The sequence below is a fragment of the Elephantulus edwardii genome, unplaced genomic scaffold, assembly GCF_000299155.1.
Source record: "Elephantulus edwardii isolate Elephantulus edwardi_28Jun2011 unplaced genomic scaffold, EleEdw1.0 scaffold00176, whole genome shotgun sequence".
Taxonomy (NCBI): domain Eukaryota; kingdom Metazoa; phylum Chordata; class Mammalia; order Macroscelidea; family Macroscelididae; genus Elephantulus; species Elephantulus edwardii.
Genome location: NW_006399926.1, coordinates 2,206,222 through 2,225,610, shown reverse-complemented (window position 1 = coordinate 2,225,610; position 19,389 = coordinate 2,206,222). Strand labels below are relative to the sequence as shown.

General features: G+C 39.3%; 1 protein-coding gene across 2 annotated transcripts in view; it reads right to left on the bottom strand.

The window, feature by feature from the left end:
• GON4L (gon-4-like (C. elegans)) overlaps positions 1-19,389 on the bottom strand; it is a 138,380-nt gene that overhangs the window by 50,144 nt on the left and 68,847 nt on the right. For both annotated transcript variants that reach the window (XM_006895782.1, XM_006895781.1), the window contains 6 exons: positions 16,592-16,642; positions 15,292-15,387; positions 14,361-14,480; positions 13,646-13,816; positions 8,094-8,286; positions 4,110-4,211 (listed from right to left, as the gene is read on the bottom strand). In XM_006895782.1, coding sequence (XP_006895844.1) covers positions 4,110-4,211; positions 8,094-8,286; positions 13,646-13,816; positions 14,361-14,480; positions 15,292-15,387; positions 16,592-16,642 — 733 coding nt within the window. The remainder of the gene's footprint in view (positions 1-4,109; positions 4,212-8,093; positions 8,287-13,645; positions 13,817-14,360; positions 14,481-15,291; positions 15,388-16,591; positions 16,643-19,389) is intronic.

Sequence of the window (19,389 nt, the reverse complement as noted above, 5' to 3'; positions counted from 1 at the left end):
GGGAAGGTACAAGATTCAGTTCTGTTGTTCACAGGGCCACTATGAGTTATAGTCAACTTTAGACACTAACAACCACCTGATGTGAAAACTGCTTATCTCTAACATTACTTTTCATTCATACCGCTATATCAAACTACTTATCATTTTCTATACATGTTGTTGTTAGGGAGTCATCACGTTGAGTATTACTCACGACAACCTCATAAAGAACAGATCTGAACCCTGTCTTATCCTGTGCCATCCTCATCATCTCTTGACTTACTTAAGCCCATTCCTGCAGTAACTGTCAATCCATCTCATCAAGATAATTTTTTTTGTGTGTGGCTTCAAGTTTACTTCCACTTGGGGTGAATAAAATAGGTATGGATATTCTAAAAGCTCGTGTGTGATTAGACAGTAAAGAATGGGGTTCTCTTAACTTTTTGGTCTTTTGCTTTTTTGAAATAGAAAGAATCACCCACTTCTGCACCTGGTGCACCTGCCTAGTCGATGGGGTGGGGCAGGGAGGTGCTGACAGAAGCCCCTCAGGAGGGCGTCGGTGGTAGTGGTGATGGTGCCCTTTCAAGAGGAGCACGGGGCCAGTGCCGCCTGGGTGCTGCCAGCTGAAAAATTTTTTTTTTAATTAAAAAAAAGAAAAGGAATTTATTAGCAACAGAAGATGGTCTATTTGCTCAGTGAGTGCCCTCACTCCAATTTTCTGCCCTGGTTGGCCTTTCTTCCCTCATTCAGATGGACAGACACAGGAATAAAGGTAGAGCAGGGACAGGCCAGCACAAACAATGAAAAGATGGCAGCTCTGGGTCCAGGTTCTTCATTCTTCCACCCACTTGTGGACTATGCAAATCTCCTGGGCAGTCATATATCTAGGTCATCATCAGAGTTTCCTAGGTCATCGTAAGCATCTGGCTCATAGAAGATTTGACTGGTGGCTTGGCCTGGTCCAGGGTGCAAGAGAATCTATTGTTTTTCAGAGCTGAAATGGAAGGGCAGGGTGAGCTTGTCTTTGGCTTCTTTTTCTTTCTTGGACAGGTGAAGGTTGAAGGTTAAATGAGCTATAGGATCCACCGTGGTAGTGGGAAGGTCTGGCTGGGGTGGAGTTTCTAAGGGGGGAAACCCTTTGGAGATTCAAGTCAGGCAGGTTGGAGAACCACTGAGTCTGATGGGTTGGGTGTTGATGGAGCCTCTGGAAAATGATGTGGGCTGAGGTCTGGCCACCCAGGGTCACCTCCGTCTAAACAAGGCTGCTTAGTGTACCCAAGGGGCCTGGACCATGACACTCTTCATACAGCAGGTCCAGCATGGCAGGAGTCCTGACGATGCAGAGTCTGGCAGAGTGTGGTGCAGGGAAAGTGAAGCCTATTCAGTCAATTGAGAACAACGGTACTAACAGGACCAGGATGTTTCTTCCTGCATAGGTCACTCGATGTACCCAGGGCTCCCCCAGGAGGAGTCTCCCCAGTCTTTGACCAATTGAAGGGGTCTCAGAAAAGATCATGGTAAACCACTCAGAAGGCAGATTTTCTGATAAGTGCCTTCAAGAGACTGTGCCCTTCCCACTCCAAGTTTAGAGAGCCAGAGTTAGATAAACAGTGTGAGAGCACTGAAGACCTGTCTGCTTTCACAAACCAATGGTACTCTCTCTCGTCAAGAATATTTTTCTGTTTCACTGACCCTCCACCTTTCCAAACATGATGTCCCTCTGCAATTAATAGCCTCTTCTAGCAACATGACCAAAGTATGTAAAATGAAGCTTTGTCATCCTTGCCCCCAAGGAGCATTCTGGTTGTACTTTCTCCAAGACTTACTCGTTTGTTCTTTCAGCAGTCAATGGATAGTCACGACTCTTCTCCAACAGCATAGCTCAAAGGCATCAATTCATCTGCAATCCATATTCTCTGTTCAGCTTTTAAATGTTTAGCAAGTGATTGAAAAGCCTGAATAACGTGCTCTTTAGTCTTTAGACTGACATTATTGCTCCTCAGTAATTTGGAGAGTGGTACTAGGGATATTGTAGCTGGTGTTAGATGGATCTTAGCTGAAAGCAGGGAATACAAGAAGAATGTCTATCTGTGTTTCATTGATTATACAAAGGTGTTTGTGTGTATCATAACAAACTGTGGCTGACTCTGAGAAGAATGGGAATCCCAGAACACTTGATCGTGCTAATGCAAAACCTATACTTGGACTAAGAGGCAGTCGTCAGAAAAGAGCAGGGAAACACTGCATGGTTCAAAATTGGGAAGGGCGTACGCCAGGGATGTGTCCTATCTCCATACCTTTTCAACCTGTATGCAGAACAGATGATCCGAGAGGCTGGGCTCTATGAGAAGTGTGGCGTCAGGATTGTTGGAAGATCTATTAACAGTCTGCATTATGCAGATGACACAAGCCTGCTTGCTGAAACTGAGGAGGACCTGAAATGCTTGCTGCAGAGGGTCAAGGACTGCAGCCTACAATATGGATTGAGGCTCAATGTCAAGAAGACAAAGATTCTCACCACTGGATCAACTGGCAGCATCAGGATGGATGGTGAAGAGATTGAAATTGTTAACAACTTTAATCTGCTTGGCTCCACAGTCAACACTCTTGGCACCAGCAGCCAGGAAATAAAAAAATGTATTGCGATGGGAAAGTCTGCTGTTAGGGACCTCTCCAGGGTACTTAAGAGCAATGGTGTAACTCTGGAGACTAAGGTGCATCGGATACAGGCTATGGTCTTTGCAATTACTTGTTATGCATCAGAGAGTTGAACAATGACTAGGGAGGATAGAAGGAGAATTGATGCCTTGGAGCTGTGGTGCTGGAGAAAAGTATTGAATGTACCGTGGACTGCCAAGGAAACAAACAGATTTACCCTGGAGAGGGTTAAACCAGGTTGCTCCTTGGAGGCAAGGATTCTGGGGCTTCATCTGACATACTTTGGACATGTTGTAAGGAGGGAGAGGTCCTTGGAGAGGGACATCATGCTTGGGAGGGTGGAGCGAAGGCACAGAAGGGGAAGACCCTCTATGAGGTTGATTGATTCAGTGATGGGGGTAAACGGGATGGGTATGTTGGAGGCAGTGCGATTGGCACAGGATAGAGCAGGGTTTAGGGCTATTGTACATAGGGTTGCTATGAGTCACAAGCGACTCGATGGCACATAACAACAACGACAACACTTTGGAGAGGTCTCTGACTGCAAACTTTTCGTGTAATACATCTCCTGATTTCCTGACTGCTGGTACCACGGGTGTTGATTCTGGATCCAGTAAGAAGAAATTGTTGACAACTTCAGTCTTTTCTCCATCTATTATGACGTGGTTTATCAATCCAGTGAGAATTTTTTGTCTTCCAGATGTTGAGATGAAATGCATATTGAAGGCTGTAGCCATCTTCTGTAGCAAATGCTTCAAGTCCTCCTCACTTTCAGCCAGTAAAGCTTAATGCATAATTAAGGCTGTTGATGAGATTTCCTCCAATCCTGATCTCACATTCCTTTTCTTATAGTCCAGCTTCTCGAATGATTTGATTAGCATACAGACTAAATAGGTACAGAGAAAGGCAAAACCACTTTTCTTGATTTTAAGCCATGCAGTATTCTCTTGCTCTGAGCATAATTAAGTGGTCTGGGATTCCCGTTCTTCCCAATGTTAGCTATAATTTATTTTTATTCACATAGTCGGATGTCCTCTGCAAATATTTACTTATTTGCAATCAATAGGCTCCCATTAACCAAGAATTTTGTATTCCTCCTTTAAAATTTAGCTGAAACAGTTCATCTGTGAATTCTTCTTGAACTCCTTTCATCTTCCCACATAACATAATCTGGAACATTACACTTTTTTTGACGCCTCTTAGTACACCATGGAGGGTTGCTATGAGGTAAAATTGACCTAATGGCAAAGAATTTTATAACTTAGTAACTTTTTAATGCACCAAAAATGAACTGGTTCAAAATCTTGTTGATATGATTTCTGATAGTATGTATCTAAATTTAAAGAATTTAGAACTAAACGAGATAAAGGAAATTTAAATATCTTAACTTGGATAAGCTAAACATTTAACCCATAAAAATAAAATATTTAAAAAGTCGATGTGGAGCCATCTTAAAATGAAAACAGACTCACTGGTGATTCTCACAGCCCGGTCAGTGCGGAAATCCTCTGTGTCTGGTTCATCAAGGTCTTCCAGGAAATTATATTCTGGATCATCATCATCATCCGCCTCATCTAGGGGAAAAATGTTTCAGGTATTTATTCCTAACTATTGAAAATAGAATATTCTCAGTACCACAAGAATCTGACCTAATAAAGCACAATTTATTCTTTACTTTTTATATAACTCATTGTTTTTTCTTGATGTCTTTGCAAGGATCATTTCCCCATAATTGAGTTATCTCATCTATTCTCTCCAACACGACAAATTTAGCAATATGCTGCAAAAACCACAAAATCAAAATAGATTTTGTCTCAATAATCTTACCCCAAGTAAAGTACTTCATAAAATACTTTAAATAAATCTATTTGTGTATTTTTAAAAAAACAACTATTTGAATAAAGATATTGTTTATAAAATCAAGAATGACTCAAACCCAACAACTAGAGAATAATGATGACATCAGGGTCCTTTAATATGATAAAATATACATATAAATGTAAAATGTTAGAATAAACTATTCCATAAATGTACAATAGACACATGAAAAAAATAACAATGTGCTCATTGGTGCCTACTCTGAATCAAGCTGGAACTGAGTCATTATTGTAGGCCTTCCACTGGGCCTCTGAGGCTGTCCATCACAAGAGCTTGCTAATTTTTCCCCTAGAAGCCACTGGTGGTTTCAATGATGGAAAATAAGATTGCCCATCTTCCTTCCAAGGAGCAACCACTGGTTTCAAACTGCCAGAGGGACTCAATCTTTGAGTTAGCAAAATATAATAAACATACAATAATCATAAGTACAAAATACATATTCCTTTGATAAAAGTCAGAAATTGTCAAATAATAACAAAAAGAATAAACTCTTGCTGCCTTTACTATTACTGCATACTCTCTTTCCATCCACCTAACATATCTATTTATTAATACTGAATTCTTCTTCTCTCCCTCCCTTCCTATCCCTGAAAACCAATGGAGAAAATGGATATAAATACATACTTTGAATACAAGGAAGATACTCATAAAACTTAAGTAAACAAAGATTGAAGAACAGAACCCTTACTTTTCACTCTTTACTTTCTAATCATTGAATTTTCATGATTAATAAGTATCTTTCGTTAAAAAACAAAATACACTAGATTTTTTTATTCACAATTACTGAATAATCTGTACTAAGAAGAAATCAGAGAAGACTTAAAAAGTACTTGTTAAAGAAGATCAAAGATTACAAGCTTCATTTTGGATTACATCTCAACACCAAGAAGGTAAACATCCTCACCACTGGACGAATAGGCATACTGAAATTGTTAATTTTGTTCCTACTGTTATGTGCCTTTGAATCAACTTCAACTCACATTAGTCCTATAAACAACATAGATGAACCTTGCTGTTTCTTGGACCATCACTGGGATCTCTGAAAAGCTTCAGAGTCTGCTGTTACAGTCACTGTGTCAATCCACCATGTTGAGGATCTTCCTCTCCTTCTTGGACCAGTGTACACCTGGTTCCCATCATGATGTCTTTTTCCAAGGACTGGTCCCTCCTGACAGCATGCCCAACATATGTTAGACTAAGTTTCACCATCCTTGCCTATAAAGGAGCAACCTGGTTGCAATTCCTCCAAGAAAGACTTGTTCTTTTAAGATTTATGGGCCATTTGGTACTCTTATCCAACACTATCATTTAGATGCATGTATTCTTCTATTATCCTGAGTCACTGCCTAATATTTAAATGCATAGGAAGTAACTGAAAATACATGGCATGGATCACGCATATCTTATGTTTTAAACAGACACTGTTTATTTTCAGCATGTCAGAGGGGTCCTACCTACACGGCAGATTTTCTCAATATAACACATCTTTTAATATTTTTACTGCTACTGATCGTTCTAATGCGAAACGTATACTTGGACCAGGAGGCAGTCGTCAGAACAGAGCAAGGGAACACTGCATGGTTCAAAATTGGGAAGGGCGTACGCCAGGGATGCATCCTATCTCCATACCTTTTCAACCTATATGCAGAACAGATTATCCGGGAGGCTGGGCTCTATGAAAAGAAATGTGGGGTCAAGATTGGTGGACGATTTATCAACAACCTGCGTTATGCGGATGACACAACCCTGCTTGCTGAAACCGAAGAGGACCTGATGCACCTGCTGCACAGGGTCAAGGACTGCAGCCTGCAATATGGATTGAGGCTCAATGTCAAGAAGACAAAGATTCTCACCACTGGACCAATCAGCAGCATCAGGATGGATGGTGAAGAGATTGAGATTGTACACAGCTTTAGTTTGCTTGGCTCCATAGTCAACAGTCTTGGCACCAGCAGCCAGGAAATTAAAAGGCGCATTGCCATGGGAAAGTCTGCTGTTAGGGACCTCTCCAAAGTGCTGAAGAGCAGTGGTGTCTTTCTGGAGACTAAGATGCGTCTGATACAGGCCATAGTCTTCGCAATCACCTGTTATGCATCAGAGAGTTGGACAATGACCAAGGAGGATAGAAGGAGAACTGATGCCTTTGAGCTGTGGTGCTGGAGAAGAGTACTGAGAATACCATGGACTGCTAGGAAAACAAATAGATTTGTCCTGGGGAGGGTTAAACCGGGTGGCTCCTTGGAGGCAAGGATTCTGAGGCTCCGTCTAACATACTTTGGACATGTAGTGAGGAGAGACCGGTCCTTGGAGAGGGACATCATGCTTGGGAGGGTGGAGGGACGGCGCAGGAGAGGAAGGCCCTCTATGAGGTGGATTGATTCAGTGACTGGGATAATTGGGATGGGAGTGTCAGAGACAGTGCGACTGGCACAGGACAGAGCGGAGTTTAGGGCTGCTGTACATAGGGTCGCTATGAGTCGCAGGCGACTCGACTGCACGTAACAACAACAACTACTATGGGTATTGATTACAGATACAAGTAAAATGAAATCACTAACAACCTCAGTCTTGGTCTAGAGATGAAGATGTTTGTTTCCTTATGTTGAGATGCAATCTATTTGGAAAGCTGTAGTCTTTGATTTTCTGCATAAGCGCTTCAAGTCTTCTTCACTTTCTAGTGAAGGTTGTGTCACTTGTAAAACATGGGTTGTTGATAAGTCTTCCTCCACCCGTGCTGTTACACTCTTCTTCATACAATCCAGTTTATTCAATGATATACTCACCATAACTATAACATAACATAACAGACTTAACATGTATGGAGAAAGGATACAACACTTACACACACCTTTCTTGATTTTAAATCATGCAGTGTTCCCTTGTCCTGTTTGGATAATTGCTTCTTAGTCTATGGATTGATTTCATACAAGCACAATTAAGTGTTCAGGGCTTCTCAATTCTTAATGCTATCCATAATTTGTTATGATCCACACAGCTACATGCCTTTGCATAAATGGTAAAAAGATTGAAGTGCATTATTTTCATTTTCTGACACCAGCTCTTTCTGTATTTCATTATAATACTTTGTTCTGTCTTTTCACGTTGCCCTCTGAAACTCTTTTACTTGGCCGTTTCCCATGTTATCCATTACCATAAATGGAGAAAAGCTTGAAGTTGCCAACAATTTTCTTTTACTTGGATCCAAAATCAGCATCCATGGTAACAAGAGTCAAGAAATCAAAAGATGCGCTGCAGTGGGAAAATCTGCAGTCAAGGACCTCTTTAGAGTATTCTCCTGCAAATTTTTCTGTCCTTCCCTAATTCTGATTTTGTGTTCAGTAAGTTGGGGTCATGATTCTCTTACTTATACCCTAAAGAACTTTAACTGATACAATGAATTTTGGGTGAGCCAAAACATAAAAAAAGAAAATTTAACTGATGAGAGGTAAATTATCAGTTGAACATAAAATTCATTTCATTAGCCAAAATATGTCTGATTCTTCAGCTTACAAATAATGAAAATTTTACTACCACAAAAATGGGCAATGTAAATAACAAATGTAAACAATACTACTTACCTTCATTTCCTACGTCATCATTCATGAGTCCCCCTAGCCACATCTTCCAGTTCTCATCGTCTGCTGTATTGGGGTCATACATATCTGGGGTGATATCTGGAGCCCGGAGCTTAGCCTCTAGTTGCCCCAGGGGAACATCTTTAAGAGGCATCTTAGAACGGGTTCGGAATGCAATAAGGCTGTCATCCATAGTCTAGCAAATGAAAAGGGGGTGGGGGAAAGTAACTTAAATGGCTAATGCTTCCAAATTCTCTAAATCTCCTCATCTTTGGCTTCTACTCTTACTTTAAACCACTACATTTTTGACCTAAAAATTTTAGCTTTTTATTATTTGATTGAGAAACTGTAAGAATTACAATTTTTAAATCAATACTTCAAGAACATTTACAACTGCTCTATTGAAACATACTCCACACACCATAAACCATAAAAATTCACCCTTTTAAAGCATGTAACTGAATAAATTTTAGCATATTCAGAGAGTTGGACAAGCATCACTACTGTCTAATTCTATAACATTTCTATCACTCCTAAAAGAAATCCAATATACATTAACAGACACTATCCATTACCCTCTTAGTTCTAGACTCTGCCAATTACTAATCTACATCCTGTCTCTACGGATTTGTCTATTATAAATATTTCACATAAAGAGAATCCTCATGGATTGAACTGTGTGTCCACCAACAAATAAATGGATATAAGAACTATGGTACAGTCACACACTGGAATATTATGCAACACTAAAAAACAACGAATTCACAAAATATTATAAAACAGGGGGGAGCCTGGAGGACATGATGCTGAGTGAAACATCTCCATCACAAAAGGACAACTACCGCATAACATCGCTGTTAAAAATTAGGACAGACGTGGGGGGGCTGGGGAAAGAAAGGATAAATGGAGAGTGGAGAGTAGATAAAGAACAAATACTGAAATAGAACAGTTGAGGGGAAGAACTGTCTAAAAGGAATATATGATTAGACATTAAATGTATGACAACAATCTGGAACAAGGGGTGCACTGTAAGGTGGGCTGGGGAAAGAGGTAGAAGGGGAAAGAAAATTGCAACAATGAAGAAGAAAAAAATTATTTTTTAAATATTTTATATTGGTGCTCATAAGAGTAATTCAAACTAAATGTACCTGAATAGTAATTTGGAATTTAGATTAGGTAAGAATGAAATTTGAAGTAAATGAATCTTTTAACAAGATGTAAACTCCATTTTATCTCTAACATACATGTTTTCACATACAGTAAATTTTTAAGTTATTAATTTCTGAATTAGGGACAGCTAGTATCTGCCCTGTAATGTGGTCTAGATTTGTCGTCACTTTGAAGCAGCTGAACTAACCTGACTTTAAATAAATTCTTCACCACAATTAAAAAAAAATTAAATTTATTGATCTACAAGGTTCAACAAAAAAGAAAAAAAAGAGACAGTGCCAAAGAGCACTACTTCACCTCAGTAAGACAGTGCCAGCAGCACCTCCATGTATACGTATTTATTTCTAAGAGGACTTTTATAGTTAAAGCAAGAGTTGACTCAAGACCACAGAATATATATATGAAGACTCTTCAACAGCTTTTAAAAGCTACCTTATCACGTGCCTCATTATACTACCTCATATTTTACTCCCGGGGGGTGTTTGTCCCTCCTTTAAAACTCCAGCTTGAGGGCCCTAAGTTTTTTCAGCATAAAATTATATCATAGTTACTACTTCTCTAAATGCTGTTGTTGATACATGCCATTGAGATGCCTGCGACTCACAGTGACTCTATGCACAACAGCTCTGAGACCTGCTCTGCTCTGAGCCAGACTCACTGACTCCAACACACCAATCCTCTCTGGCCAGTTACTATATCAATCCATATCATCTGGGGTCTTTCTCTCCTGTGCTGTCCCTCTACCTTTCCAAGAATGTTATCTTTCTCCAAGGACTTATCCTTCCTGGCCATGTGCCCAAAGTATGTGAGATGGAGCTCAAAATTCTAGCCTCCAAGGAGAAACTTGATTTCACACTCTCTAAGACATACCTGTTTGTTCAAATCCATGGTTTGTTCAATACTCTTCTGTGTTCTAGTCTATGCCATCTTTCTGACACACTAGAGCCCACTGCAGCAGTCACTGCTGCTGTCAACTAATTTGGGTGAAGTATCCACTCTTTTGTCAATCCTCCACCTTTCTGAGCATGATGTTCTTTTCCCAGGAATAGCTTTTCCTAGCAACATTCCTGAAGTATGTGAGACAAAGCTTTATCATCTTTGCCTCCAAGAAGCACTATGGCTGTACTTTCTCCAAGACGTATTTGTTTGTTCTTTTGGCAGTCCATAGGATATTCAGTACTTTTCTCCAACACCACAGCTCAAAGGAATCAATTCTTCTTCTGTTATATTCTTATTCACTGTCTAGTTCTTAGATATATAGCAAATGATCAGAAAGACCATGGTCTGAATCAGATGCACCTTAATCTTCAAACTAACTACTGATGCAACAATCTGGAGAGGTCCCTGGGACCAGAAAGAGTAAGTGACTAGAAAGTAAGAATAAATATATAAAAAGTTAAGATATTTTACCTTAAGTAATGATGGATTGCTCTGTATAGTCTTTAAAATGAAAATTCCAATCAAATAACATTTACTCATAAAAGTTTTATTTTAGTTCCAAATAATCTTTTAAAAAACAAACCATGTCCCTACTCTTACTGCAAAGGTTTTTTTTGTTGTTGTTGTCTTTTTTGTGGGTTTTTTTTTGTTGCATTATTTTTACGTGTACCGTCAAATCAGATCTGACTGGTACAGGAGATTGCCCCCTCCTTCTCCAGCAGAGCATCTGGTGGATTTGAACCGCGTACCTCTGGGATTGCAGTGCAGCGTCTTACCACTAGGACACCAGAGCTCCCTTAGGCCACCAGAGCTCCCTTAACTGCAAAGGTTTTGTCTAACATCCTTTCTAAGCTTATATCTTTCAGACTACACTACACTACACTACACTACAAAGAATCTCAACATGGAACCTTGCATAAGATAAGCTCCCACTTCTTTTATGAACCCTTAAATCAGCCTCCACTCAACAGTATCTAACTGCTATTCACAAGCTATGACCTCTTCCAGAAGGAAGCAGAGTGGTCGTCATCTCTACTCTCCTAACAACGTTAAAGCTCCCATCCCAGGAGAGGGTACAAGTTCCAGAGCAAGAAGCAGACTTTCACCACACTGCCTCACCAGCAAAATCCAAATTATTCACCTTATTCCCCTTAATATGTTTTATTAAATATATGCACTACCTGTACTAAAATCTACCATATAAAGCAAGTAATACAGTTTACACTCTAAAAAAAAACTCTGTAAAAGAAAACAAAAAGGGGGCAATGTAGAGAATAAACTTAACAAGGCAGAAGCTGTCTAGGTTAATGCAAAGAAACTCTGCTCAGGGATGAACAAGACCTTGATTCTCTAACACTGCCATCTGATAAAAACGTGGTTATACAAACAGGGAAGGTCAGCAAAGAAAAAAAACCATCTTAGAGCCCAGTTAACTTATTTTACTGCTTATGTAATGAGAAACTTATCAACAAAGCTATGAAGACTACAGACTGTGAGTTCCTCTCCCCTTGCCTCTTGACTAAGGAAAGTTCATTCCGATTGCCAGGTCAGATTTCCTACTGGTCAGAGAAGTATGATAGCTGAGTAACATTGTCAATCACAAAAGGATAACTGTGGAACTTAGACTACAGATATAAAAAGCTAAAGAAAGGTTTATACAAAGAATCAATTGTAATGGTTTTACCGAGATGGAGAGAGAGGAGGGGGGAATAAATGTGGGGAAACAAGAGAAATACAGAAAGAATGATAAAGCCATTTTGCTAGCTACTTCCATTCTTCATTCTGAAACACACTCTCTGCCACATACTTTATTCCTTCCATGACGGTTAAAATTGTATATCAGCATGGCTATGATCTTTAGTGTGATTTAACTGTACTGTAAACAGGATGCTGCTTGTTGTCGTTTGTCTTCAAGTCAGAATCAACTCACAGCTAACTCTCCAGTGGGTTTTCAGAGGCAATAAATTGCACAAGAAGAGGCTGCCTATTTTTCTCCTAAGGAGCAGCTGGTGGATCAGAACCACATTGCTTCTGGCATTGCAACACAGCCTCTTTACCATGAGGCCATGAGAATTCCCTATAAATAGGATGATGTTATTGTTGTGTACCATCAAGTCAGAACTGATCCTTAGCTAACCCTCAAATGGGATTTCAGAGGCAGTTAACTGCACTCACTAGCAGAGACTGCCCATCACTTTCCTGTGGAAAAGCTGATGGATTTGAACCATGCACTTTTGCTTTGCCAGAGCAATTCCTTACCATTAAGCCATCAGAGCTCTCTATAAATAGGACAGTGTTATAAATTCTAACTTCTATGTTCTGGTACCTTAGTAGAAAGGAGCTGTGCTGCCAACCCAGAAACAGGCGATCTGAAAATAGCAGCTTCTCCAGTGGAGAAAGTTGGAGCAATCTCTTCCTGCACGATTTACTGTCTCTGAAAATCCACTGGAGGGTCAGCGATGTGTCGGTTCTGACACCATGGTACATAAAAACAACAGCATGATGTTTATGAGACAAATATAGAGGTATTTTTATAAAGGGATGATCAGCCTGATCTGATCAATATGTCACATGCACTGAGTTTTTCTTTTAATTAGCTTTGCTTGAGTCTAATCTTAAATGTCTTTCTAAATTTGACTATCTGGCTCATGGCCTCCAGGCCTGAAGGTTTCAAAAGTCATTTAGTGTTTATGACCTTGCTCTCCATCAACAATCTTTTCGACTCATCAGCCTTTGAAGTTAAGAGTCTTTGAAGCCAGTCACCTGCAATTTTGATCCCCAACTTGTCTGATAACAACTTGTCTAAAAAGGAGTAGAAAACAAGACACGGAGGCACAGGACCATGAGCAAAGAGCAGATAAAGAGTCCATAACCCAGCCCCATGGTGCCGGTAGAGCCCCACCAACAGCATTATTCACTGCTGACTCACAGTTACAGTACTAGCAACAGAGTTTATTAGAGAAGGAAGTTGGAGAGTGGGGTAGGCAGAGAATATAACATTATCACCCAAAATAAGTCCAGGTTTTAGCCCAACAGTTCCAAGGTGCACTAGTTAGTCCACGCTCTGGTTTCAATTCGGCAAGCAGCTTTTCCTTCCACCATCAAAGGCAAGAAGAGCAATATTCAACTATGTCCAGCATAAATGAGAGAAGCCTCAGGTCACACTTTGCCACAGTTTCTCCGCCGCAATGGCAGTTTCTTCACTACCAGGGTATAGCTGCCTCAAGCCTTGCTGTACAGTATGGGAAGCACTCTTTCATTTATCCTAGCCCCATAGCTGATGCTGATTTGCAAGTCCATATGTCTGCTGTTAATGTGGCTGAAGACAAGAGGGGCTAACTTATAGCTAAAAAAACCCCAATTTTTAGTCAACATCACACCACTGAATTCCCAAAACTAAGCTATTCTATGAGATGTTCTCAATGATTTAGAAGTATAATGTCTACCTGAAAAGAATCCACACAGACTGGACTGGAATCCAACTCTTCATCCACGGCATGCAACTTCTCCATGAAAGTGCTATCTTTGGTCTGCTTTGGTTTTGGAGGGGGAGGGGGTCCCATGGGCACTACCTCAGCACTGATGTGCCGGATCGTTGGTGTGGTGACTTTCTCAGCCTAATTAAAAGAGGAAGATGTGTTAAGAATGGGAGGACAGGTGGGAAACAAAAGGGTCTTCCATACATGGGATCTTTAACTGCTCATCTTTCTTCTGCAAAGCAGCTAGTATTTTCAAACTACTGATCTTTGAGTTAGATTTAGCACACTGCACCAACAGAGCCCCTTTTCCTTTTAGAGGCACACAGAAGCAAAGACAATGTCAACTATAGATTTAACCCCATTAAGTTTCATACTATATTTCCAGTGAAGTCAAGAGGATGCTACTTATGTTATTAAAAGGGAAAATCCAATCAAAATGACTTCATGACAATATTAACAAAATATGGGTAAATGAAAGGGGTAGGAGAAAAAAAGAGAAGCTCTTTTAGTCTGGTGCCCTCAGTTTCTTAAAGAACTCATTAATTAGAAAATAGTATGATTATTGACCCTGAATCATACTTGGCAAATGCCAACAGCCCAGAGTTCCCTCCATACCTCACACAATAAATATTTCACTTACATAATACTCTCTAATTTATCTCTAGTGTATGATACTGAATACCTCTGATAATATGCCACCTTCCTCATCGGTTTCAATCATCTCGGAAGACTGTTTCAATCTAGGTTTCTTTGCCCCACGTGGAGATGAAGCAGTGCTTTCAACGTCACTTTCCAATAAACTCTAAAAAAAAAATAAATAAAATCTAGTTCACTTTAACATGTATGCCTCTACCTTATTCTATTGAGTTTTAAACATCTTTCTCAAGAGAATAATTACAAAGTACATATTAATCAATTAAAAAGGACAAAAATAAAATTCCTATAGAAGTTTAATATCTCTAAGGTGGGAGGAGGAGTAGGGATCAGATCACTATCCTCATCAGCCATGGAAGCGTATTATAAAGAATTGCTTTAAAATCCTTTTACAAGCCAAAGTGAACACAGTATTATACAAAAATAAAACTGTTGTGATAGATTAAAAGCATCACAAAAATACATTGAATAAAAGTCAGACACAAAGAATACTATTAGTCCCTTCATATAAGGTTCAGAAACAATAATGTACATTTATTTGATAAAACTATAATGAGAAGTTAGAAAGTAAAGACTAAAGTCAGGACAACAGTCTTTTACGATGGAAGGAACTGACTCTGCCTAGGAAGGGATAATAGCCGTGTCTGGATAATGTTACAGTTCTTGATTTTGGAAGGAATTTCATGAGAATTTGCTTTATAATACCTTAAAATGTATATTTTTAAAAATTCTGTGTGTATTTCTCTATGTGTGTTACATTTTACCATAAGAAACTAAGTAAGGAAGCATGGGGAACAGAAAAATACAATACAACCTTTGATTTACGAAAAGAAATTCATACAGAACAGAACTGGATTACAAACTTTTCTACAGAATAGATGACACATTGCTAAGAAAGTCAAATGTGGAGCCAAATGTTATATATATTACAGTTAACATACATCTAGACAGCCACTCACCTCTTCAGCAGTTTCATCTTCCTCTTCCTCATCTGGATGGTATTCTTCATCTGAGGAATCATCTTCTTCAAGGTGGATATCCACAAACTGAGGAGGCTACATAAGAACAAATACCAAAAAAAATGGATGAACAAGAAACACAAATCATACATTTGAAGTAAAAGAAGAAAAAGAAAAGGGCAGTGAGAAGGTTTCTAAGAGCAAAATAAATAGCTAGAAGCAAGTAGACATGAAGCTGGGACTAGATTCCTAGCAAGAGATGCAAACTTAAGACTGGTAAATACTAAAGCTGGAAATAAACCACAAATACCAGTTAAAAATAAAGTTAAGAAAGTAAAGGATGTACTCAAATTTCAAAATTGAGAGTTTTTCTGGAAAAGAGTAAAAATTACCTCTACCATGAGAAGTGAGAAGAGTAAAAATTAATGAATAGACAAATTGTGTTAAGGAGAAAGCAAGAGACAATACTGAGTTGAATAGACACTGTAATTAATTACTTATAATTAATATTATAAAATAAAATGTGTATAAAGAAAAAAACAACACCTTAGCTTAACTGAAATGTAAAAATGTTCTTCCCAGAAGTCCCCTAAATTGCCTTTTCACCACCAGTCTCTAAAATATCATTCCAGATTGGATCTGTTCTATCCTAACTTGCTTTCCCAGAATCCTACAGATTTGCCCGTTTTTCCAATTTTTTGTTGATCTCTGCTGATAATCTCCTTGAACTCTAAATTGTTGTTATTGTTGTTGATTGTCGTTGAGTCACTCACAACTCATAGCAACTCCATGAACAAAAGACCTGAGGCCTTTCTATAACTATCATTCCTCCAAGTTCATAGAGTTTCCAAAGGCATGTGGTTTAGGAAGTGGATGCCACTCCTGCTTCCCAACCTGTCTTAAAACTGGGAGCTCCACCAAACACTGTCCACAATGGGCAGCCATTATGGCATTTGAGATCCAACAGTACAAGGTTCAGCTTCACAGCAAACCCAGATTACCTCAGCACAGCAAACAGACAAAAGAGTGCTGTACAACTTAGAAGAACATTCCTCCACCAGTAAAGGATTAGTAGCAAAGGATTAAAAGAAAATCCCTCAGACCCAATTTATTAAATATAAGGGTCCTTCAGGAGGTTTTCTTGACTCTAAGTAAGGGGCTTTAAAAAATAAAAAAAACTATTAATTGCAGAAGTGTAAATAAGACTATAATCACATGCACTATAGACTAAGAGGAAAGAAAGAGATAATAAATGAACTTAGTATATGTAAAAAAAAAAAATTACCCCTACCAAATTTACCTTAATTTCATTGGCCTTCTTAATAGGTGAAATGTTCCACGTTGGAATTACCTACCAATAAGGAATATAAACAATTAAGTTCTTATTAGAAAGAGATTGTTTTTCATTTTACTTCTCCATCATCAAATAGCAGGAGTAATACTAGAAATATTGATTATCTTTGAGGGTTGTTGTTGTTCTTATGTGTCATTGAGTCGCTTGCAACTCATAGCAACCCTATGTACAACAGCCCTAAACTTTGCTCTGTCCTGTGCCAATCCCACTGTCTCTGATACACCCATCCCGATTACCCCAGTCAATGAATCCATCCACCTCATAGAGGGCCTTCCTCTCCTGCACTTCCCTCTACCCAACCAAGTATGGTGTCCCTCTCCAAGGACCTCCTTACAACATGTCCAAAGTATGTTGGACAAAGCTTCAGAATCCTTGCCTCCAAAGAACCACCTGGTTTTAACCCTCTCCCGGATGAATCTGTTTGTTCTCCTAGCAGTCCATGGTACCCTCAACACTCTTCTCCAGCACCACAGCTCAAAGGCATCAATTCTCCTTCTTTCCTCCTTAGGCACTATCCAACTGATGCATAACAAGTGATAGCAAAGACCATGGCCTGTATCAGACGCACCTTAGCCTCCAGAGAGACACCATTGCTCTTCAGTACTTAACAGAGGTCCCTCACAGCAGACTTTTCCATCGCAATACATCTTTTAATTTCCTGGCTACTGGTGCCAAGAGTGTTGACTGTGGAGCCAAGCAAACTAAAGCTGTGAACAATCTCAACCTCTTCGCCATCCATCCTGATGCTGCCAATTGGTCCAGTGGTGAGAATCTTTGTCTTCTTGACATTGAGCCTCAACCCATATTGAAGGCTGCAAGCGTTTCAGGTCCTCCTCAGTTTCAGCAAGCAGGGTTGTGTCAACTGCATCACACAGGTTGTTGATGAATCTTCCACCAATCCTGACCCACATTTCTCCTCATAGAGCCCAGCCTCCCGGATAACCTGTTCTGCATACAAGTTGAATAGGTATGGAGACAGGATACATCCCTGACATACGCCATTCCCAATTTTGAACCATGCGGTGTTTCCCTGCTCTGTTCTGACGACTGCCTCTTGGTCCAAGTATAGGTTTCACATTAGCATGATCAAACATCTGGAATTGCCATTCTTCTCAGAGTCAGCCACAGTTTGTTATGATCCACACAGTCAAACGCCTTTGCATAGTCAATGAAACATAGATATGCATTCCTCTGGTATTCCCTACTTTCAGCTAAGATCCATTTACAATTAGCTATAATATCCCTAGTACCATGACCCCTTCTAAACTCAGCCTGGACTTCTGGCAGTTCTCTGCTGATGTGCTGTTCCAGTCGGTTTTGGATATATTCAGTAGAATCTTGCTTGCATGTGAAATCAATGAGATTGTTCTATAGTTTCCACACTCTGTTGGGTCACCCTTTTTTGGGATGGGAACAAATATAGATCTCTGCCAGTCAGTTGGCCAAGTGGATGTTCTCCAGATTTCTTGGCCCAACTTCGTGAGCATATCTAGTGCAGCATCTGTTAGCTGAACTATGTCAATTCGTATACCATTTATTCCTGGGGCCTTATTTTTTGCTATTTCCTTTAAAGCAGCCTGAACTTCTTCCTTAATCACCATAGGCTCTTGCTCATATGTTGTTTCATGAAAATTCTTCTGTGTCTGCCAATTTCTTTTGATACAGTGACTCAGTATATTATAGCAACTCTCCTTGAGGGTATACTTAGAAATATTTGTCAAGTGGAGTAGGCTTGGGGGGAGGGACTGCATAACAATGAAAGTTTTTCCTTTTACTTTTCAAGAAGAGTGAGTTGAGGGGGAGGGGATGGGCAGGAAGAAAAGTGCAACAATGAATGAGTGGAAACCATAAGTCTCTGTAAACGTTCATAAAAATTAATTTATAAAAAGAGAAATATTTGTCAAAGTATTAAAGAGTAAGAAAGAACAAATATTAGAAAAGACTATTATTATAGAAGTAGAAGGATATAACTAAAAAATAAGTAGAACAATAACTAGTAAAACATGTATGGGAGTCTAAAGGAGGAAAAGGTAGGTACAGAAGGGTGAAGGTAGGTGAGAGAAATCACAGGATTATTAAATCTGGTAGGTGGAGGGAGGAGGTAAAGGAAACAGGAAAGATCCGGTGGGGACCTGAAAAGACAGAGTAATGGTAGGAATAATTTAATAGGGATTACTTTTATAAAACACAATGTGAATGAAGGAAAGTGTGAAACACAGTAAGTATGAGTTTCGTATGCAAACAAATACAAAAGAAATTTTTTTAAAAAAATTAGGGATCATGGAGTTGGTTACTAGAGGAGGTACAATTTAGAAAAGGCAGGTGAGAATAGCTGTACAACTCAAAGAAAGTCGCCAGTGTTACTAATTTCAGGCGCAGGAGGTTTTGAACTGGTATACATATTTCCACAAAAATAAATTCTTTTTAAAAAAAGGAAATGAGAGAATAATCTATTTCTGTAGTTGGCTTATTCTACCTCAAATCTACAAAGACACTGCTTTGTATTCTATAAAAAAGAGAAACAAAGTCTGCACTGCCTACTTTATAGTCATCTCTCAGTTCTCATGGAATAATGAATGAGACCTATCTGTAGTCATTATACAAACTTAAGATGTTATAGGTTATAACAGCCTTTCACATCAGAGCATATATACATGTTGTTGTTATGTGCTGTCGAGTCGCTTGCGACTCATAGTGACCCTATGTACAACAGCTCTAAACTCTGCTCTGTCCTGTGCCAATCT